The sequence below is a fragment of the Syngnathus floridae genome, unplaced genomic scaffold (genome assembly GCF_059516105.1).
Source record: "Syngnathus floridae isolate MCC-2025c unplaced genomic scaffold, RoL_Sflo_1.0 HiC_scaffold_50, whole genome shotgun sequence".
Taxonomy (NCBI): domain Eukaryota; kingdom Metazoa; phylum Chordata; class Actinopteri; order Syngnathiformes; family Syngnathidae; genus Syngnathus; species Syngnathus floridae.
In genome coordinates, this window is record NW_028284079.1 from 263228 (window position 1) to 287188 (window position 23961).

The 23961-nt window shown below is 44.0% G+C and overlaps 1 protein-coding gene across 1 annotated transcript; it reads left to right on the forward strand.

The window, feature by feature from the left end:
* The first annotated feature begins 782 nt into the window (after positions 1-782).
* Positions 783-16497, forward strand: LOC148378373 (janus kinase and microtubule-interacting protein 3-like). The gene is made up of 14 exons (XM_088367943.1): positions 783-920; positions 11243-11485; positions 11632-11799; positions 14435-14539; positions 14654-14737; positions 14963-15025; positions 15112-15210; positions 15308-15405; positions 15487-15541; positions 15662-15727; positions 15789-15857; positions 15934-16011; positions 16068-16301; positions 16381-16497. The coding sequence occupies exons 1-14, from the start codon at positions 795-797 to the stop codon at positions 16495-16497; spliced, it is 1605 nt and encodes a 534-aa protein (XP_088224069.1). The 5' UTR covers positions 783-794.
* Positions 16498-23961: the final 7464 nt, after the last annotated feature.

Below are 23961 nucleotides of genomic sequence, written 5' to 3' on the forward strand. Positions count from 1 at the left end.
GAGCGAGACACCGGATACAAACACGACGATTATCAACAGAAATATCTTTATTTTCTGCTTGCAAGTGGACCGTCTAGAGCGTACACGGTAAGTACAACTCATTGTGTTTAAAAAGATTTACGTTTGTGTAGTTTGCGTTGCGTTGTATCTGTGAATGTTGGTTGAGGCTAAATGTTAATGTTTAATTTCATTCCTTTAGGTTCCACGGTGTTTGTTGGCTGTATGTTTTCCACTGCAAGAAGAGGCTCGTATCATTGACCAGCAGGAGCTACAATGGTGAGTACCCCTTTCGTCTTCCATTTATGTTAAACACTTCCTATTTCATGTCTAACAGTACTCGATTTAACAAATAACCATAAATAAATACAGTGTGGGCAGTCAAGTTAACATATGTGATTATCCTGCCTAATATGTTTATCACAAATATGTCACTAATCACTAATATGTTTATTTGTTTATCACAACACCTTTGGACCTTCAGCAATCGATTATTTCCCTTCATCTACAGAGAGACAGAACGATGGTGTCTTAAACATCTCATTCATTTCACCAAATAACTTCACGCAGGTGGATAACGGCCGTCTCGGTCACGCTATGTTGCGTGATGCAGTTTTGAAGAACCAAATGCATTTATTCAATGAATAAGTCAAGCTAGTTCTATGTTTATGATGTTGTAAGTTACGGTACCGATTGAAGTTGAGTTCGAAGCCAGTGGAAAACAGCGCTGCGTTTGTGCTCTCCAGGTACAAATGTTGTGATCTCTGACTGACGACCGGGCGAGACTCGAGTAAGAGATGTCCAAACGAGCTCCGGCAGGGCGGGCCAAGGCGGAGCGAACGGACGCCCTTCAGGCCGCCAATGACGAGCTGAGAACCAAACTGATGGACGTCCAGTTAGAACTTCAGCAGGAGAAGAACAAGGTGAAAACCTCAACAGACAGACACTGCCTGCCTCCCTGCCTGCCTCCCTGCCTGCCTCCCTCCCTCCCTCCCAGATTTCCCGATGTAGATTAGACATGCGTGTGCCATGACTGTGTCAGCCTACATCAACAAATGCACCGAGGACGTCAGCACCACTAAGAATATCATCACCCGGGGCAACCAACGACCCTGGATGACTGAGGAGGTACGTCAAACGCTACGAGCGCGGAACTCTGCCTTCAAGTCTGGCGACAAGGAGACACTGAGGACAGCGAGAGCCAACTTGAACCGTGCCATCAGGATAGCGAAGCGAGACCACAGTCGAAAATTTCAGGATCGTTTCCACGACGTCAAAAACATCAGGAGTATGTGGCAAGGCATACGGGCGATTACAGACTACAACTCACCCCCCCCCCCCCCCCCCCCTGACTTTCTAAATGGTCTAAATAACTTCTTTGGGAGGTTCGAGGCACTAAACGGCACTCCAGCAGTTAAAACTGTCCCCCATCAGAAAGAGGAGGTACTCTGCCTTGACTCCGCCGATGTGTTGAAGACCCTGAGGAGAGTCAACCCCTGTAAGGCCCCTGGCCCCGACAACATTCCTGGGCGTGTGTTCAGGGAATGTGCAAGTCATCTGGCTGGGGTCATCACAGACATTTTTAACACCTCGCTGGGCCAAGCCACAGTGCCGGCGTGCTTTAAGACTGCCTCCATCATTCCGGTGCCGAAGAAACCTCAAATCACCTCATTTAATGATTACCGGCCTGTTGCACTGACTCCGGTTATGATGAAGTGCTTCGAAAGGCTGCTTAAAGGTCACATCGTTTCCAGACTCCCCCTATTATTTGACCCGTTCCAGTTTGCCGACCGGCAAAACCGCTCCACTCAGGACGCCATCTCCTCCGTTCTTCACCTGAGCCTGGCTCACCTGGAGGAGAAGAACACCCATGTGCGGATGCTGTTCCTGGACTTCAGCTCAGCGTTTAACACCATCATCCCACAGCATCTGGTAGGAAAATTGGAACACCTGGGCTTCAACACCCCCCTTCGCAACTGGCTGCTAGACTTCCTCACCAACAGACCTCAGTCAGTCCGGGTCGGACAGAACACCTCTGATGTCATCACCCTCAGCACAGGCTCCCCTCAGGGCTGCGTCCTGAGCCCCCTGCTGTTCACCCTGATGACACACGACTGCGTCCTCAGGTTCACCACCAATCACATCGTGAAGTCAGCAGACGACACAACGGTGGTGGGGCTCATCAAAGACAACAACGACCTGGACTACAGAGAGGAGGTGGAGCAGCTGGTGGGCTGGTGCAGAGAAAACAGCCTGATCCTGAATGAGGAGAAGATGAAGGAGATCGTCGTCGACTTCAGGAAAAAACAGCCTCACCACGCTCCACTGATCATCAACAGCTCAGCTGTGGAGGTGGTCAGCACCACCAAATTCCTGGGGGTCCACATCACAGAAGACCTCACCTGGACTATGAACACTACGGCACTGGTCAAGAGGGCACAGAAGCGCTTGTACTTCCTGCGGAGGATGAGGAGAGCCCACCTGCCCCCACCCATCATGAGGACGTTCTACAGGAGCACCATAGAGAGCATTCTGACAAGCTGTCTCTCTGTATGGTGTGGAGGCTGCACCGCCTCCGATTGGAAGAACGTGAGGAGAGTGGTGAGGACAGCAGAGAGGATCATAGGGGCTCCTCTTCCCTCCATTCAGGACATTTCATCTCAGCGCTGCATGTCCCGTGCCCGTAACATCATCAATGACCCATCACACCCCCACCATGGACTGTTCTCCCTGCTGCCCTCTGGGAAGAGGTTTGCAGCATCCGCTGCAGGTCCACCAGGTTCTGCAACAGCTTTTTCCCTGCTGTCATCAGACTGTTGAACACTAGAACTGTTGAGCTCTAAACTGAACTCTGCATCACACATTCACAGAACTGTACTTTATGACACTACGGACCTCTATCTTGCACTATCTCGCACTACCAACTTTACTGAACTTGTATAAACCCTTTAAATAGAAGTTTAATACATGGTTTAGCATTCCTCTGCACACTCTTGAATACTGTTTTGCCTACTTGCACTATTGCATAATTATCACTGCTGCACTTTATACTTATTTTTAATATATATATATATATATATAGTATATGTATATATATATATTTTCATAGGATATGTGTTGGAAATGATATACTTTTTATCATTGGATTCTAAGTAACTACTTTTGTGTGCAAGATTCTCCGCAGTATGTGACCATCAGGCCTCGTGAAAATGACTTGGGGGCATATGGCCGGCTAATGACTGGAGTCATTAGCCGCGCTATACAATAAGCCCCACAGTTAGCTAGACATGTACAGATCATGAGATTGTCATGGGATGGCTGAAGCAGACAAAGGTCTTATTTAAGATGAAGTCATGAGTACGGCACAGCGATGTATTCCCTAGCGATGTATTCCCTACGTCTTTGTTAAGCTAATGGTCATGAGACGTCCATACTGCCCCGTCCATAAGAGTATCCCCTTTGTTCTGTGGGAATGGGATATAACTATGGAATGTTTTTCCTGTCTGGAAACCTACTCGACCATGTACACTTGCCCCTTTGTTTCTCTCTCAATAAAAGCACGGCAGAACTCACAGCAGGGCGCGCGGGGTCTCAGTCACACTTGCTGTGTGTCTGGACTGCGCCCTTCTGCGCAGAAGAAAACGCCAAGCCAAAAAGACCTACCGTCTCTGAGATTGATTTCTGTTAAATGTTGTCAACCCAACATTTTTGGGGGCTCGTCCGGGATTTCCTGAAAATCTGCTCGCTGATCCGAAGAGTGTTGAAGACGCCGAATCCGTGCACGGCAGAGGTCACAGGACGCCTGAAGGAAAGCCCTGGGGAGCAATGTTCATCCACCAGGCCGGCGTCCAGTTCAGCATCTCTCGGCAGCGATGATTGACGGAATCTTCAAAAGAAATCTCTCAGAGACTCGGTGAGACCTCTTTGTTGGCCGCGTGGTTGGGGTATTTTAGTCCCCTGGAAAAGGGTACCCGGGTAAGGACGGCGGAGTCCTTGTTGTGAATTCCAAGTGATAGGAATTCGGTCTACAGATGGAACTTGTAGACGGAAATACACCTCGTTGTGTTAAGAAAATTCCGCAGTGTGAATGCGTGTGTGAATGGTAGCACGTATCACTCGCTATTGTGCTGCATGTAACATGGTGGGAAGAAATGGCAAATTTCTGTGGAATTCCTCACCAGAAAACTGGTCGAAGCAGGAATTACCACAGAAAGTTGTTATCGCACTAAAGAAACATTCCATCTTTAGAAAACCCTATGATTTAAAACTAAATTGATTAAAATGGGGGGCCGTCAAAGTGTTACTGACAATGTATCAGGGGATGAGAAGTATACGTTAAATAAGTTACCAAACTTGAGGCTGCAAGTATGATTGTCAGACAATGAAGCCATAGTGCGTAGGCACTGTTAGGCGTGGCTCAAGAAGAGGAGCCTGAGGCAGAAGCTCCTTCTGCTCCTATGCAGAACATGCATCTAATTTAAAAGACCTGAAACCCCCCCCATATAATAGCGAATTATGTCATGGTCAGTCAATGAGAACTCCTGTACAAACAAGAAGCATGACCAAGGCTGTTAAATTTCCCCAAAGTATAAATGACGCTGATGTATGCGAATGATACAGTTGTCAAACCTTATTGAAAGGCCACTAATGTGAGAAAAAATAAATAAAAATAGTAAAACCAAAACATCAAATAGAGGAAGACCTTTGCGCAGCATTGTTTGTTGATGTTGTTTGTGCACTGTGTTTTTGTTGTGGGCCTTTGTTTTGTCCTTGTGTTCTCTGCGTGTTTATGTGTGTCTATGTGTGTCTACGTATGTGTTAAAATTTTGAAATTGGCTAAAATAGTGTGCAAGGAAAGTTACTAGACTGGGGTCTATTCGATTTGCACTGCAAGAAAAAAAAAAAAAAAAAGGAGACATTGAAACTGGAAAATGCATTTTTTGGAGAAATTGGTGTAAAGACAGGCGAAAAAGATGAATAAATACTTAGGAGATGCAACAGGATGATGTTCGAGCAGAATTGAATCAGTTGAAACGTGTAGAACTTAGAGGTGAAATATGAATTTTGTAAAATTTTGCAGAAATTTTAATCAATCTTTTATTGGCCAAGCTTGAGCATCCCATACGAAGAAGTAATAATTTAACGTGAAAACATGACTTTTTTAATTTAGCAATTTCGGGAATGTTGAAAAACTTTCCGAGTGTGATTTGAATGGGCTGAATGATGTGAATTTCAAACTGGGACAATGTAAAGGTGTAATGTAGAATTTGCCTTTAAGAATGAGTGGAAGGAAAATTGCCCTAAATTTGCAAATTTTGTGGAAATGAAAAGCTTATGGAATTAATTGAATACAAGCATCTCTTGAGTGAATTTTTGGAATATGTCAAAATCGGAATGAGAGGGTTGTTTTATCAAGAACCTTGAGGTAGGACAGATTCAAATGAGGACTGTGAATTAAAAATGATGTAGTATGACTGTGTGGACAGCTTGAAGAGAGCTTGAGGAGAGTGAGGCCAGTGCCTGCGTGCCTGTGTGTGTGCGCGTGTGTGAGATGCAAATGAGCAGGAATGAATGACAAGATACAGGTTGAATGGTTGACGTTGTTGGAGACTACTATGTGAAAAGTAGTAGAACAACTTTGAAGAAAGAGTGATTTTGAGCTTATTTAATGCTAAGAAAAGAAAATAGGCTTATTTCACAGTGGTTGACTGATTATCATGAATTGAATGGCCCGTTTTACGCTTTCATCTAAAAGTCAAGTCAAGTTTATTTGTATAGCCCTAAACCACAAACAGTCTCAAAGGGCTTTGAATAGATAAAAATTCAAGTTTTCGTCTACAATGATGATAATTGCTTTTGAAACAAAGGAAGTGTAAGGATGAGATTCCTTTCTCCTCATGCAGCATCTAGGCCAGAGAGGAAGTGAAGTCAAGTAACAGAAGTCAGGATGGGTAAAAACCAGAAGTAAACTATCTTGGTTTACTCTCAGCGAAAGGGAGAGCAGGGAACAGGTTATATTAGACACACCACGACCTGTCACGAAGAACAACTGATGTTTTTTCTCTGTCATTACTGCAGAGCTTGGGCTCCACGCTATGCTGAAATTGCTAAGCCACTAACAGGAGTGGCTCATGGACAGCCGTTAGCAGTCAAAGATACATTCGCGTGGACACCAAAAGTAGAAGGATTGACAAGATTGAAAATGATATTAGTTCAAACAACAAAGGGTGTGATAATGGATAAGGTGTTATTGACGATGTCAATAACAAAACTGTTTTGCCAAAATGACTTTTAAGGCAACGCCTGTTGTGTCACTTATGTGACAACAGGGGGAGATGAGTTATTAGTTACCTATTAGTTACCTTTGGTTTAGATTCTTGAAAAAAAAAATAATTTAAGCATGTCCTGTTTGTGTGAAACATGATCCACATAGGAACCTAAAAGAGACTCTATATGAAAATCCCATCCTAGATTCGAATAGTGGAGCCTAACAGGAACATGGAAAAAGTGAACAGCTGAGAAATGGCCTTCGATGTAGTGGCAGTGAATTATAAATTCAGGACAGTTCAGTAATATCTGTAAAGTGAGCATAACACCATTAATACTGAGGTCAAAATAGAGATGATACTAGGCAAAATTTGGAAACTTTATCAGAAATTGAAGGCTCAAATCAGGAAAGGTGGAAAGGTAATAGAGAGAATTGCAAGAAATCAAAGTCAGGAAAACAAAAGATAGATAGTAGCCTGAAAATAGGAGGAGCTTCTAGAAATTACAGTATAATTGAGAGAAATCACAGTTAAGACTTGCAATTTAAGTTTAGGGTAATCTGTCAATTTAAAATGGTTCAAATGAGGTCCATCGCAATACATCCGAGCGCTCATGAAGGAAAAGCGGTGTCCTTCTCAAGTAGATTAGATTATTGATAATAGTAGAATTTGAAGTTTGATTAACAGAAGGCACTATGAAATTTATGTCAAATTGGAAGATGATATTTAAGTTTGGTATCCCAGTCTGTCTTTTTCAGTATCCATCAGTGACTCTGAAACTCGATCCCGAGACTCCACCGACAGCTGAGAACATCAAGAAAAATGGTGCATGGCTCTAAGGTACCTTTGACCTTTGCAAGAGCAAAGAAGGACTATATTTGTGCTTGGGGGGAGCACAACGCCCTGGAGGAGAACGAAGTACAAAGAACGAAGGAACTCACAAGATGAGAATGGACTCTGTTGAAAATGGACTCATCCAAGAGTGAGGGATGAGTTGACTCTGAGACTACAACCAAAGATAACAACAACCTGACAATGAGGTGCGGCGAAAGACACACAAGACCTGAAAGATGCATCAAGCTGCTGAGACGTTATCAAACTTGGTGGAGCTTGGGTCAGAGTGGATGGAAGCTCGCTTGGGCACTGAGTTTGACACAACTGAGGAGTCTTGCTAAAAGACAAATAAATAAGGAACAAATTGTGTAGTGTTACGAAGAAAGAAAAAGTATCATAATCAGAGGATAAATTTGGATAAAACAGATGGGCTAAAATTGCAAGAAATAAGAGTAGAATCACATTTAGCCCATCCAGCTTAACAATTAGACATTTAGTCATTGACAGTTTGGAGAAGGGAAATAGGGCATTAGGATCTACTAGGATGCAGTCAAAAGGTGATTAGATTGTTCAATGGAGGTAATTAATAAAGTAGAAGTTAATCACACCTCACAGGGAAATTCTGGTGTCAAAACAAAAAGTCTGATAAGATCAAGGAATAACAGCCATGAAAACTTTTGACAGTTAAGAATAACACTACATGAGACTCACACCAAGTGACAGTGAACGCGATGACAAATGTGATAGGACTCGGAAAACAAATGCCTTAACATGGCAAAGTGAAAATAATGTAGTAGAGTAGACTGTTGGAGGAAGACTTTTGAGTATCTCTACCCAGGTGCTCGATCAGAACGATGGATTAGGACAGGATTATTTAAGGACCTGCTGAGGCTGCTTCTTTCCCCATGCTCATCCATGAACATGCTCAGCAGAACAAATAACTGAATTTTTAGGCATTTAATTGGCAATTTTACGGTAAAGGTCCGGTACGAATGTACGAAATATTCACTTGGGAAGAACATCCAGAAGTGAAGGATTTACCGTTAATAATCGCTGGTTGCCTGTTCACTTACACATACTAAATTTGTTTGTTGTTGTATGAGTGATAGATGCAAATGGATTGGCGCTTGTGTGGTTAGGAACATGTGTGTGTGTTGAGGGCAGTATGAAAGGCCAAAATATTTTGGAGTTGGTATGAAAGGGTCATAGTTGAGGGTAAGATTCCTCTCACCTGAGACGGAAACACCCAAGCGTGATGACTAACAGCCGATGGTTAATCAAAGGCACCATGAACAACAAAAATAGTTCATGGAGAAGGCCGAATTCAGCAACACGGATGGACAAGACAGGACTGATATCGAACACTAGGACGATGGACATATGACATGACGAACCTGGACTCACCCGACAAGGTGACAGACTATGTAGATGACAACCATACATATTAACCATTAAGCTTGCTTGTGGCAAGTGCGAGCTTTGCTTTGTTTCTGTGTGTCACTTGACTTATTGCAGCATCAACCGCCAGCCGAGGAGCAGATTGCTGGTTGTTTTTTAACTTGCATTACTTTTGCAGGTTGTCGATTGCAGTCTTGGAAAGGTTATGTTGAATTCACGTGAAAATGTTAACCCTAACCCTATTGATTTTTATGATGATTGAAAAGTTTCAGGACGGAATCCTCGTGCGCCATGATTCATTGTGTGTCTATTTTCATTTAGTAGATACTCGTTGCCTGTGTGGTTTTGTGAGTACAAGTGTCCGTTGTTGATATTGCCGAGTGTGAGGCGCACAGTCAATTTTCAGGAACTTGGGGATGACGATCCTGGATGAGTGCAAGGCTCGACAGGACTGGCTGTAAGACACATGATGATGTGGTAGGACGTTTGCTGGTTCCTTTTTGAATGCCTAATGACACATTGGGCGAATGTGTCAAAGGGGGGTGGGGTTACGTTTGAATGAGTAAGTAGATATAAAATTTAATTGTGACATTCAATGTTTTTCGGATTCACTTGTTTTTGAGGCTTTAACAGGACGTGCCAGAATTCAACAGGCAGTGATGGAAGGAGCAGAAGAAGCATCTCGAAAGCAAAGTTAATGGGAGATAACAATCTGGAATGGAAGCAAAGCGTGGTAACAATCTAGCGACAGTAAGGGTTAAGGTCTATCAACGGAAAAGCATGAATGATGACAAATCATAAAGCTAATAGGGATTAGACTGCAGCACAATAGACAACAAATGTTTGAAAGGTAATTAAATAAAATAGGAAATTGGATCAGAAACAAGGAATAGGGAAAATTTCTTAACACATGAATACATTGAAGCTGCTATTAAAGGGAAAGTATTTAAGAACACATTTCGACGAAGATAAGGTACATACACAAATTGGTTGGACAAAACTGACGAAACTGGTACCAATTTGACGATATTGAGAAAAAACCTAAATCAAAGAGGAAATTTGGAGAGAAAATTAGTATTTGGACTGGGAAAGAGTGATTGCTGAGATGTGATTGACAGGACTTCAGACAGTGACAGCTGCAGCAGGAAAGGCTAACTTGAACGGCTAGCAGTTACTCTGCTACAGGAGAAATCGTGCGAGACTGACAGCATGATGAGAAATAAGGGAGATAATTCATAACTCCTGGGGGGAGTGTTGTTTGTTTGTTTGTTTGTTTGTTTGTTTGTTTGTTTGTTTGTTTTAGGTTCACGCGGGCTTCTGGATCATAGGAGTAGATGCAGGGACGCTCGGAGGTTCTATTGAACACTCCGATGAGACGACAACCACCAATCATCCCCGTGCCCCGAACAACCCCAAAGGAGAAGAATTGTTTGCTGACGACCGGTAGACCGGAAGAGACTCTGAGGACGGTGAAGTGGACATGAAGATCTTGGATGGACAGCAGGCCCTGGGCAGTGATCCCAGAGCAATTCACGACTGAACATTCAGTGGACTGGACTTTGCATCGACAGACACATACATATGCAAGGGGGGCAAAACTAAGAGCATTTCAACTTTGCAGTATGCTGTGATATTGTGTCAATATTATGTCCTTCATTACTTTATCAAATGACCACATGTGGCATTATTTTAATTTGTCACATGACTAAAAGGTTGACATCAGTGTCTGCTGTCCAGAATATCAGGTTGGCCCAGCGTGAACAAGATGAGTGGGATCGCCTTGCGTAAATCGCCTACCTGTCTATTTTTCTTGACGATCCAGAACAAAATACATTCCATTATAACGAACATAGCCAAAGCCAGATGAAGGGCTGTAGTTCTGATAAACTCTGGAATGTAAACTTTCATGTTTTTCGATGGTACTATACTATATTGTGTAAGCATATACTCATTTATACACATATGTAGTTATTAGTTGATGTTTTGTTTTCCCATGAATTCCAATGTTAAAAACAGGAGGGAATGTTGGAAATGATATACTTTTTATCATTGGATTCTAAGTAACTACTTTTGTGTGCAAGATTCTCCGCAGTATGTGACCATCAGGCCTCGTGAAAATGACTTGGGGGCATATGGCCGGCTAATGACTGGAGTCATTAGCCGCGCTATAGAATAAGCCCCACAGTTAGCTAGACATGTACAGATCATGAGATTGTCATGGAATGGCTGAAGCAGACAAAGGTCTTATTTAAGATGAAGTCATGAGTACGGCACAGCGATGTATTCCCTAGCGATGTATTCCCTACGTCTTTGTTAAGCTAATGGTCATGAGACGTCCATACTGCCCCGTCCATAAGAGTATCCCCTTTGTTCTGTGGGAATGGGATATAACTATGGAATGTTTTTCCTGTCTGGAAACCTACTCGACCATGTACACTTGCCCCTTTGTTTCTCTCTCAATAAAAGCACGGCAGAACTCACAGCAGGGCGCGCGGGGTCTCAGTCACACTTGCTGTGTGTCTGGACTGCGCCCTTCTGCGCAGAAGAAAACGCCAAGCCAAAAAGACCTACCGTCTCTGAGATTGATTTCTGTTAAATGTTGTCAACCCAACATTTTGTTACTTCTATTCAACTGCAATATCACTACTTTGTTGTAAGACGTATGCAATGGAATTTCGTTTTGTATGCACCATGTGCAGACAAGATGACAATAAAGTTTGTCTAAGTCTAAGTCTAAGTCATGTCAGGTCAGCTGTCTGGAGAGAGAGAGAAGTCAGGACCTGCGGGCGGAGCACCACCGTGCCACCGCCGCCATGACGGAACTCAAAAGCAAACTCCATGAGGAGAAGCAGAAAGAGTTAGCCATTACCAGGGAGACATTACTGCGGCAGCATGAAATGGAGCTGATGAGAGTGATCACAATCAAAGATGGAGAGATCCAGCGACTGAATGCCTTGGTCCTCAGCCTGAGGGACGGCTCCATGGACAAGGTGATCCGCTCTATCCGTGTCTGACTATCCGCACGCCACGTCGGGCTTCGATGCGGCCGCTACCGTATTGTGTAGCTTGTCCCCAGTAAGCGTCGCGGCGCTCCGTTGCGGTCTCAACGGCCCGGTGTGGCGCAATGTCTGCTCAGGTGAGGAGGGGGGGCGCTTTGCTGGCGGAGGTGGAGGAGACGCGGCGGTGTCGGGAGACCGAGCGGTGTCGCCTCCACCAGGAGCGCGGAAGAAGCCCTGGCAGCGGCCCAGCAGGCCTGGCAGTCCCGAGCGGCCGAGCTCCGATCGGCTCATCACCAGCATCGGGAGGAGCTGAGCCGAACCAAGAGAGACTGCGAGAGGGAGATCCGCCGACTGGTAGGACTGATCAGATGCGCGGTGCGTGGCTATGTTCCCAATTTCGTTGTATACCTGCAGTGCAATGACACCTAAGGCATTCTATTCTATTCTATTTCACAAGAAGAAAATGTCCGGTTGCTCGCTTCGCTTTTGTCACAGCAAAGGTGTTCTAGTCGATTCAAGAAAAAAATTGGCCGGTTGCTCTCTTTGTTTTTGTCACAATTCTGGCAAATGAGTTTGCCCGCCTGCCTGAGCGCTCCCCGTTTGTACATCCAGACGGATGAGATCAAGCTGAAAGACAGAGCGGTTAGTGTTTTGGATGAAGCCCTGGGGCCGGCCACGTCCACCGCCTTCAGCTGCAGACTCAGGCTGCCGAGCAGCAGATCGCTGCCCTGAGGGATTCCCAAAGGGCGGGCCTAAACTACCCTGGAAGTGGGGTCAACGCCGCTACTAGCAATCCTCTTCATTGCGTAAGCCACCTCATCACACACTTGCAGTACGCATGACTTAGTTCGTTGCTGGAGGAAGGTAGCACAAAAACAGTTTTGAACTTTGAACGAGTGCTTGTGTGTGTGTGTTGCGGGGCGTTTTCAGTCTCAGGAGGATCGGGACACGCGACGGTTTCATCTGAAAATCGCTGAGCTCAGCGCAGTCATCAGGAAACTGGAGGATCGAAACGCCCTGCTTTCTGAAGAGCGCAATGAACTGGTAATTTATTGACGGCACGCTTGAAGGTTTGCGCTACGTTTGATGCGCGCCATCCAGCGAGGCACCCATTGCGCTTGCTTATTAGTTGAGCGGCGCGGCGAGTCGGTTGCCTGGTAGATGTCTTTTATTGGGAGCCAAAGCCACGATTCCGTTCAAACCGATGCAAAAGGAATGGATACGTTCTGGCCCGCGTGTTGTGCGTCTTTCACATCCCGCACTTCATGCTTGCAGCTAAAGCGACTGAGAGAAACAGAAAGCCAGTTTCTGCCACTCCTGTACAAAAACAAACGCCTGAGCAGGAAGAATGAAGAACTCTCGCTGGTGCTGTGCCGCCTTGAAAACAAAGTGCGCTTTGTCACCCAGGAGAACGAGGAGATGGCAAGCTTGGTAAGTCGACGCGGACAACGGCGGCGTGCCAACAGAGTCCACTGCATTTGTGTTCCACAGAGAAGGCCTAGTTCGCTCAATGACCTGGACCGCGGTTGCGGCCAGCAGGACGGTGAAATGGAGTTCCTTCAAGTTGTGGAGCAGCGGCACATCATCGACGACTTGTCCAAGGTCTTCAGGCAGGCGACTCGGTGCACGTACGGCAGCGCCGCGCTCGCTCGCTGTCGCCAGGAAACCTTTTCCGTCCAAAGCTTGGCCGGCGGCCGCCATCCAAAAAATTGGCCCCTTAAATTCCGACCTTTCAAGCAGGAGCATTGTGCGCACGCGTTTGAACACGCTTTAGACTTGTTTTGCCGTTTTCAGCAGCTCAAAGCTCCCGTTTTGTCAGCGCCTTTGCCACTCGCTGTGCGCTGAAAACGACGGACTTGCCCGGCTGCTCAGCCCGTCAACCATGAGCCGCGAGCGCGACGTCATTGTCCGTAGGCAGCTAGTGGCAAAATGCACCCTGTTAGAGTTGCGCTCGCTCCAACTTATTTTGCAAGAACCACACGGGAGACAAGTAAGTTCTTTTGGACACCTGCAGGTGGAGAGTCCATCCGTTGTACGAATGAAGTCTGACTCTCGGCTCCTGCACGAGCATTTTAATTAAGAGAAACAGGGTGGGTGTAAGAGTGGATTGAATAGAGGAAGCCCTTGACCTCTAGTCAAAACATAGCAAGGGGTGTTTTACGACTTTGTGTAGGAAGGGATAAGCGATAGGGATAAATAAGGGATAAATAATATTATTTATTACAGGTTGCAGTCAAAGTCAAAGCAACATAATGATACGATAAAGATAATCTGGAAAACCCTGACACACCCTGTAGTTGTCACTTTTGGAAAAGACGAGCGTCCCTCCAATCATCGCCGGTGACGTGTTTTTCAGGCTCTGGAGACAGGAGCTCATGTCAGAAATGTCATTGTGAGTCGCGTTTGTTTCTGCGCCGGAGCCATTCGTTCCCTTTGCATCCAAAGAATCTCAAAGGCGGATTATTTGTGTCGACAGGAGAGAGATTTGCTGCTACGATACCGACGTCGAGAATCTCTGAGGAGGAACAAAGCGTGAGGTCCTGCAAGGTGAGTCTGTTTGTTTGCGGCTGCTTGGTGTTGCGCAAGATGAAATGGCCTTTTTCTCGCTATCGTTCCTCTCGTCGATTCATCGTGAGGTGTCGCTTCAGTTTGTTCAGAGAGATGTTTGCTTCCGCGCCCGCAGGTCATCGAAACATTTTACGGCTACGACGAAGACGTGTTGGTGGACTCGGACGGATCGTCCTTGTCTTTTCACACCGACAGAACCCCCGACACGGAACCCGAAGAGGTAGCCCGCCATTTCTGCCAGCGTATTGGCACCAAACATTCCTCTTCAGCCTGGAATCGGACTCGTCTTTGCGTCGCGGGTGCTTTGTCGCCGGTCTGACTGATTCTGGTACTAGTGCTGTGTTGCATTGGTGTGTGCATGAAGAGGCGGAGCTTCGCTACCGCCAGCTGACGCAAGAATATCAAGCGCTGCAACGAGCCTACGCTCTGCTAGCCCAGACCAGCGAAGGGGACTACGACGCCGAGAAGGAGATCAAGGTGGCGCCCCTTTCCGCAACCCCCGGCCGGGTCGCAGCCTCCCCGTTCTCACCCAGCCTCGGGTGTTCTCTGGTCTGAAAGGAGGAGGAGGAGCCTCCCTCCTCCTCCTTTCAGACCAGAGAAAAGCTGATGGTAGAAATGGGTCACTATCAAAGCAGAGTAGCAGATCTGGAGTCAGCGCTGAAGCAACAAGGACAGGTAAGCTCATCAATGAGCACACCTTTTTCTCAGACAAAATAGCTACATTCTTCAGTCACTCATTCGTCTGGCATTACTGGACCAACCCCCCCCCCCCCCCCCCCCCCCCCGAACGTGGCTGGGAAAATGCGGAGAAAAGCAAATGTCATTTTCCAGTCAACCAAAGAATTTGTGGATGAAAATGACACAACATTCCAAAGCTGTCCACGCGTTTGTCTCTTCTAGAATGTCAAGTGGGTGGAGGAGAAGCAGCTGCTGCGTCAGAGCAATCAGCAGTTGGCCGAAAAGGTGACGGAAAGAAAGGCGCTGGGCGGAGTCGCTTGGCGTCACACCCGTCGGGAAGCCCCGCAGATGAGGTCTGACTGTCTTTTCAGGTCAGGCGGATGGAGGCGGAAGAAGCGCGTCTGAAAGAGCACATCCAGGATATCCGAGACCAAAACGAACTGCTTGAGTTCCGCATCCTGGAGCTGGAGGTGGGAAGACTCGCACAAGCGTGTTGAGGCCAGAGATGTGACGGACGGACGGACGGACGGACGGACGGACGGACGGATGCATGCCTCTGCCTTTCAGGAGAGGGAGTGGCGCTCCCCCGTCTTGAAGTTTCTGCTAGTCCGTTTCCCAGACGGCCTCAGCCCTTTGCAGATCTACTGCGAGGCCGAGGGCGTGAGCGTACGTAAGGCGTCCCTCGCAACCCTAACCTTAACCCGAGGTCCCAGAACACCTTACATTGCTCCTTGCGCCTTTCCCCCGGACATCGTCATCAGTGATCTGATGAAGAAGCTGGACATCCTGGGCTATAACGCCGTAAGTGTATGTCGAACTCCTTATGTTCGCACTCCACGAGACTCGGCGGCTCAAATGTGACTTTTGGAAGGCTTTGCGCTGAAAGAAGCTTGTTGACGCTGTGCCTTTGGGCTCTTGCAGAATCTCACCAACGAGGAGCAGGTGGTCGTGATTCACGCCAGGACCCTTCTCACCCTAGCCGAGAAGGTAACGCGCACGTCCACGCACGCTCTCGCATTCTGCTTATGTGACAGCAGCCTTTCCTCAGTGGTTAGAATACATCAAAGTGACCAAGTCAGCACTTCAACAGAAGATGTTGGACATTGAAAGTGAGAAGGTAGACAGACACGCGACATCAGCCAAGGGGAACTCCGGCAATGTGCCCCAACAATTCTGACCTTGAGCTGTGCTAGGATATGTTCTGCAAGCAGAAGGGCTACCTGGATGAAGAGTTGGACTTCAGGAAGTGTTCCATGGACCAGGCTCATAAGGTAAGCCGCCCTCAAATCTCCCGCCGGACCACTGATGGACGAGGATTGCGGCCCAGAGGATCCTGGAGCTGGAGGCCATGTTGTACGAGGCGCTACCGCAGCGGGACTGCCCCGCCACGGACGGCGAAAAAGCCAGCCACGCTGGCGTGAATGACGTGCTGACGGCGGATCAGAGAGAAGAGCTTAGGAGCGCCGTGGACCAATGGAAGCGAGCCCTGATGTGCGAGTTGAGGGAGCGCGACGCTTGCATCCTCCAAGAGAGAATGGATCTGCTGCACAGCGCGCAACAGGTAAGGGCCCAAAGCCAGCCCGGCACTTACTTGCACGCTTACTGGCTTTTGAATGCCACTTTCCATTTGTCCGTCCTAGAGGAACAAAGAGCTGAAAGAATTCATCGAAGCTCAGAAGAGACAAATCAAACAATTGGAGGAGAAGTTTCTGTTTCTCTTTCTATTCTTCTCCTTGGCCTTCATTCTGTGGCCCTAACACCAGCTGGTGAGTGAGCTCCAGCGGCACCGCACTCGACACCTCCGATACACTGCCAGCCGGTCTCAGACGTTGGCAGACGCTCCGATGCCAACGTATACCCCCCGCCACGGTGACAGAGGCACCGCGTCACACCGGCGCTCATCCAATCAGAAGGCAGGAAAAGCAAATTCACATGCAGGGCACTTTTGAACCAGAAGAGAGCGCCACAAAAAACGGTTGTTGCCCCAAACGCGCACTAAAAAGGGTCAGAATAACAAGAGTCCCACTGGCCAGCCGGGGCCACCCGTCCAGCTGTTTCTTCAGGGGGGAAAAAAATTGGAGTCACCGGTGAGTACATTTTGCATTTAGCTCTGCTTTTCTGCTTCTGTCTTCAAGTGTGTGGCATCCTGCGATCAAAGATTCAGCCAACCCCAAAGCGGTTGACCTCAACGTCCCACCACCATGCCTACCAGAGCAGGTGACGTGATGCTTTGGACATCCTTCCGTCTCAGATGCCCAAAAGTACTCTTTGCCACATCTGCGGCAATACGGTGTCTTTTCAAAGGTGCAAATAAATCCAGCGTGGGCGGAACACGCACGTCTTCGGTTTTTCCCGCTTTGTTTGTGTGACAGCTGTTGTGAAAATTTTATACAAATAAAGTTGTATAGTACAGGTTTGGCCAAGCCGCAACTCCCGAACCGCATGCGGCTCTTTTATGTTCATATCAACATTTGTGTGTGTGTGTGTGTGTGTGGGGGGGGGGGGGGGGGGGGGGTTGTGCGTGTTGGCTTCACTTGAGTTCAATTTGGTATTTTGGTCAAAAGCGCATGTGGTGAAATTCCACAAAGTAGGATGGGCAAACACATTTCTTTAAACTATGAGTGTCAATTGGGCTCTTGAAATGGCAGGGAAAAGATGCACAGCAAAACGAAAATACGTAGATGAACACAGGACGTTTTAATCAGAGTGGGAAAGTTTCTATTTTTTGTTGAACGTGATGGCAAACCATTCTGCCTGATATGTCAGACCTCAGCGCATTTCAAAGATTCAAATCTTCAGCGCCATGCACTTAAGCTCACTCCATGCTAACATTGATCAGGCGTCGAACCCGCAACATCATGCTTAAGAGGTGGCCATGCTAACCAGTGCGCCATTATGTCAACGCATAATAACTGTAAGTCTACTGATCAAAACAGCGGTTACTACATGACGTCGCTACGTCGTGGTCACGTGACGCAGACAAGACGTCAATGGACGTGGGCAGAGTTAACTTGTTTAAAAGGGAGTGGGCAGAAGAAATATTTAATTTATTTAAATCTATTTTGAGTGCACACCATTATGCCAATGCATAACAACTGTAAATCTACTAAACAAAACAGCGGTTGCTATATCGTCTGCCACGTCGTGGTCACGTGACGCGGACGTGACGTCGACGCCTACTTTACATCCCACCGATCACAGGACCCCTCGGCTGCATAACCGTGCCCCCTTCCCAACCAATCGGATTTGCTATACGCGAAAACGACGCCAATGGAAAGAGCTTCCGCCCAAATTTAAATCCGTGGGCGTGGCTCGCAGCAGGAAGTAGGAAAATGGCGGCGATGTTGACAAAGACACAGCGGATGGTAACATACGACTAACAAGAGAAATATTTTTATTTTCTGCTTGCAACTGGACCGTCCAGAGCGTACACGGTAAGTACAACTCATCGTTTTTAAAAAGAAGTACTTTTGTTGCCCTGAAAAGCGAGTGAGCGTGGCGTTTGTGGGGGACGTCGAATTTCGACGATTCTTTCTGGTCAACGGTTGTAAATGATTATGTTGATTAAAAAAGAAAACTATGTATCTCTACTTTTAACTGCCGTTTCAGATAGATTTGGAATTGCATCACATCCAATTTTGCCTGGGAACAAACAGATTAAATAAATCTTAGTTTTGAATAAGCCACTCCTTCTCAAACAAGTAAACTCTGCCCATTTTGCGCAGTAGATGTTCTGTTAATATCTAGTATTTATACAAAGTCATAATTTAAATTGCTTTCAACCTTCATTCATCGGTTCAACCAACATTACTCGCTCTTATTACCAACTTGTATTGATTTAACTAAGCGTTTAATACTTCCTATCAGGTCTCAAATCGAGATTTGGCAAAATACAATTTCAGCAAATCCAATTTTGCCAGGGAACAAAAATAGATTAAATAAACTAAATAAGTCCTCTTCCCATTTAATAAATCAGAAAAGTCTGTCTTGTAACCAGTCCTCTTCAAACAAGTAAAGTCTGCCCATTTTGTGCCGTAGATTTTGTGTCTATGCCTAGTATTTAAACAAAATCATAATTTAAACGACTTCTTTCCTTCATTCACTTTGGAAATTTGGAATTGCAGCAAATCGAATTTTGCCAGGGAACAAAAATAGATCAATTAAACTAAATACGTTTTCTTCCCATTAAATGAATTAAAAAAGTCTGTCTTGTAACCAGTCCTTTTCAAACAAGTAAAGTCTGCCCATTTTGTGCCGTCGATTTTGTGTTTATGCCTAGTATTTATACAAAATCATAATTTAAAGGACTTCATTCCTTCATTCACTTTGGAAATTTGGAATTGCAGCACATCAAATTTTGCCTGGGAAGAAAAGTAGATTAAATAAATTTAATAAGTCTTACTACTTCCCATTAAATAAATTAAATACGTCTTACTTGTTTCCACTCCTTTTCAAAACAGTAGTTTAAAACGAGGGCCCTTCACTCAATCTTTAACCTCAACCCCGCACGTTGTGTTGTATCTGTGAATCTTGGTTGTGGCCAAATGATAGTTTTCTTTCATTCGTTTAGGTTCCAAGAAAACTTGATGTAACTCTACTTTTAACTGCCGTTTCAGATAAGCGGGTATTACGTCGCAGTCATGTGCCGCGGATATGACGTAATTGCCCGAACCTCCGCCAAAATTCAAATCTGTTGGCGCGATGGCCGTGAGCCGCTGAGCAGCGACGATTATCAACAGAAATATCTTTATTTTCTGCTTGCAACTGGACCGTCTAGAGCGTACACGGTAAGTAACACTCATTGTGTTTAAGGAGATTTACGTTTGTAATAGCAGAAGTGTAGCCGCGTTGCGTTGTACGTGTGAAAATTGGTCGAGGCGAAATGTTAATGTTTAATTTCATTCCTTTAGGTTCCACGGTGTTTGTTGGCTGCAAGTTTTCCACTGCAAGAAGAGGCTCGTATCATTGACCAGGAGCGAGCTACAATGGTGAGTAGCCATAACATTTATGTTAAACACTTCCTATTTCATGTCTAACAGTACTTGATTTAACAAATAACCATAAATAAATACAGTGTGGGCACTGAAGTTAACATATGTGATTATACTGCCTAATCTGTCACAGAGTAGATTGTTGCAAAGTAATATAAGATCCAAAGTTGTAATTCAGAATAGTTTTCAAAAGAAGGCCATTAGAATTATATACAAGTACGATTACCCTTAACATAACAACAAGCTATTAATTAAATCACAAATTCTTCAATTCAAAGATTTGGTAGATTATCAGACAAATAATGTCTAACAGTAATTGATTTAACACATCACGATAAGTAGATTGAGTGTGGGCACTCTCAAGTTAACATATATGATTATACTGCCTAATCTGTTACAGAGTATGTTGTTGCCAAGTAATGTAGAATAGATCCAAAGTAGTAATCCAGAATAGTTTTGAAGAGGCCATTAGAATAATAAACAAATCTGATTACCTTGAACATAATAACAAGCTAAGTGTTTAATATGTCCTATGAAGTCAAAATTGGGCACCATCATGTGGTGAAATTTGGAATTGCATCACATCCAATTTTGCCTGGGAACAAACAGATTAAATAAATCTTAGTTTTGAATAAGCCACTCCTTCTCAAACAAGTAAACTCTGCCCATTTCGCGCAGTAGATGTTCTGTTGATATCTAGTATTTATACAAAGTCATAATTTAAATTGCTTTCAACCTTCATTCATCGGTTCAACCAACATTACTCGCTCTTATTACCAACTTGTATTGATTTAACTAAGCGTTTAATACTTCCTATCAGGTCTCAAGTCAAGATTTGGCAAAATACAATTTCAGCAAATCCAATTTTGCCAGGGAACAAAAATAGATTAAATAAACTAAATAAGTCCTCTTCCCATTAAATAAATCAGAAAAGTCTGTCTTGTAACCAGTCCTCTTCAAACAAGTAAAGTCTGCCCATTTTGTGCCGTAGATTTTGTGTCTATGCCTAGTATTTAAACAAAATCATAATTTAAACGACTTCTTTCCTTCATTCACTTTGGAAATTTGGAATTGCAGCAAATCGAATTTTGCCAGGGAACAAAAATAGATCAATTAAACTAAATAAGTTTTCTTCCCATTAAATGAATTAAAAAAGTCTGTCTTGTAACCAGTCCTTTTCAAACAAGTAAAGTCTGCCCATTTTGTGCCGTCGATTTTGTGTTTATGCCTAGTATTTATACAAAATCATAATTTAAAGGACTTCATTCCTTCATTCACTTTGGAAATTTGGAATTGCAGCACATCAAATTTTGCCTGGGAAGAAAAGTAGATTAAATAAATTTAATAAGTCTTACTACTTCCCATTAAATAAATTAAATACGTCTTACTTGTTTCCACTCCTTTTCAAAACAGTAGTTTAAAACGAGGGCCCTTCACTCAATCTTTAACCTCAACCCCGCACGTTGTGTTGTATCTGTGAATCTTGGTTGTGGCCAAATGATAGTTTTCTTTCATTCGTTTAGGTTCCAAGAAAACTTGATGTAACTCTACTTTTAACTGCCGTTTCAGATAAGCGGGTATTACGTCGCAGTCATGTGCCGCGGATATGACGTAATTGCCCGAACCTCCGCCAAAATTCAAATCTGTTGGCGCGATGGCCGTGAGCCGCTGAGCAGCGACGATTATCAACAGAAATATCTTTATTTTCTGCTTGCAACTGGACCGTCTAGAGCGTACACGGTAAGTAACACTCATTGTGTTTAAGGAGATTTACGTTTGTAATAGCAGAAGTGTAGCCGCGTTGCGTTGTACGTGTGAAAATTGGTCGAGGCGAAATGTTAATGTTTAATTTCATTCCTTTAGGTTCCACGGTGTTTGTTGGCTGCAAGTTTTCCACTGCAAGAAGAGGCTCGTATCATTGACCAGGAGCGAGCTACAATGGTGAGTAGCCATAACATTTATGTTAAACACTTCCTATTTCATGTCTAACAGTACTTGATTTAACAAATAACCATAAATAAATACAGTGTGGGCACTGAAGTTAACATATGTGATTATACTGCCTAATCTGTCACAGAGTAGATTGTTGCAAAGTAATATAAGATCCAAAGTTGTAATTCAGAATAGTTTTCAAAAGAAGGCCATTAGAATTATATACAAGTACGATTACCCTTAACATAACAACAAGCTATTAATTAAATCACAAATTCTTCAATTCAAAGATTTGGTAGATTATCAGACAAATAATGTCTAACAGTAATTGATTTAACACATCACGATAAGTAGATTGAGTGTGGGCACTCTCAAGTTAACATATATGATTATACTGCCTAATCTGTTACAGAGTATGTTGTTGCCAAGTAATGTAGAATAGATCCAAAGTAGTAATCCAGAATAGTTTTGAAGAGGCCATTAGAATAATAAACAAATCTGATTACCTTGAACATAATAACAAGCTAAGTGTTTAATATGTCCTATGAAGTCAAAATTGGGCACCATCATGTGGTGAAATTTGGAATTGCATCACATCCAATTTTGCCTGGGAACAAACAGATTAAATAAATCTTAGTTTTGAATAAGCCACTCCTTCTCAAACAAGTAAACTCTGCCCATTTCGCGCAGTAGATGTTCTGTTGATATCTAGTATTTATACAAAGTCATAATTTAAATTGCTTTCAACCTTCATTCATCGGTTCAACCAACATTACTCGCTCTTATTACCAACTTGTATTGATTTAACTAAGCGTTTAATACTTCCTATCAGGTCTCAAGTCAAGATTTGGCAAAATACAATTTCAGCAAATCCAATTTTGCCAGGGAACAAAAATAGATTAAATAAACTAAATAAGTCCTCTTCCCATTAAATAAATCAGAAAAGTCTGTCTTGTAACCAGTCCTCTTCAAACAAGTAAAGTCTGCCCATTTTGTGCCGTAGATTTTGTGTCTATGCCTAGTATTTAAACAAAATCATAATTTAAACGACTTCTTTCCTTCATTCACTTTGGAAATTTGGAATTGCAGCAAATCGAATTTTGCCAGGGAACAAAAATAGATCAATTAAACTAAATAAGTTTTCTTCCCATTAAATGAATTAAAAAAGTCTGTCTTGTAACCAGTCCTTTTCAAACAAGTAAAGTCTGCCCATTTTGTGCCGTCGATTTTGTGTTTATGCCTAGTATTTATACAAAATCATAATTTAAAGGACTTCATTCCTTCGTTCACTTTGGAAATTTGGAATTGCAGCACATCAAATTTTGCCTGGGAAGAAAAGTAGATTAAATAAATTTAATAAGTCTTACTACTTCCCATTAAATAAATTAAATACGTCTTACTTGTTTCCACTCCTTTTCAAAACAGTAGTTTAAAACGAGGGCCCTTCACTCAATCTTTAACCTCAACCCCGCACGTTGTGTTGTATCTGTGAATCTTGGTTGTGGCCAAATGATAGTTTTCTTTCATTCGTTTAGGTTCCAAGAAAACTTGATGTAACTCTACTTTTAACTGCCGTTTCAGATAAGCGGGTATTACGTCGCAGTCATGTGCCGCGGATATGACGTAATTGCCCGAACCTCCGCCAAAATTCAAATCTGTTGGCGCGATGGCCGTGAGCCGCTGAGCAGCGACGATTATCAACAGAAATATCTTTATTTTCTGCTTGCAACTGGACCGTCTAGAGCGTACACGGTAAGTAACACTCATTGTGTTTAAGGAGATTTACGTTTGTAATAGCAGAAGTGTAGCCGCGTTGCGTTGTACGTGTGAAAATTGGTCGAGGCGAAATGTTAATGTTTAATTTCATTCCTTTAGGTTCCACGGTGTTTGTTGGCTGCAAGTTTTCCACTGCAAGAAGAGGCTCGTATCATTGACCAGGAGCGAGCTACAATGGTGAGTAGCCATAACATTTATGTTAAACACTTCCTATTTCATGTCTAACAGTACTTGATTTAACAAATAACCATAAATAAATACAGTGTGGGCACTGAAGTTAACATATGTGATTATACTGCCTAATCTGTCACAGAGTAGATTGTTGCAAAGTAATATAAGATCCAAAGTTGTAATTCAGAATAGTTTTCAAAAGAAGGCCATTAGAATTATATACAAGTACGATTACCCTTAACATAACAACAAGCTATTAATTAAATCACAAATTCTTCAATTCAAAGATTTGGTAGATTATCAGACAAATAATGTCTAACAGTAATTGATTTAACACATCACGATAAGTAG

Coding starts and splice junctions, on each gene's coding strand:
- LOC148378373 (XM_088367943.1), top strand. CDS start 795: ATGTCCAAACGAGCTCCGGCAGGGCGGGCCAAGGCGGAGCGAACGGAC. Junction 15,728..15,788: donor TTCTCACCCTAGCCGAGAAG/GTAACGCGCACG, acceptor GCCTTTCCTCAG/TGGTTAGAATACATCAAAGT. Junction 16,012..16,067: donor CCATGGACCAGGCTCATAAG/GTAAGCCGCCCT, acceptor ATTGCGGCCCAG/AGGATCCTGGAGCTGGAGGC.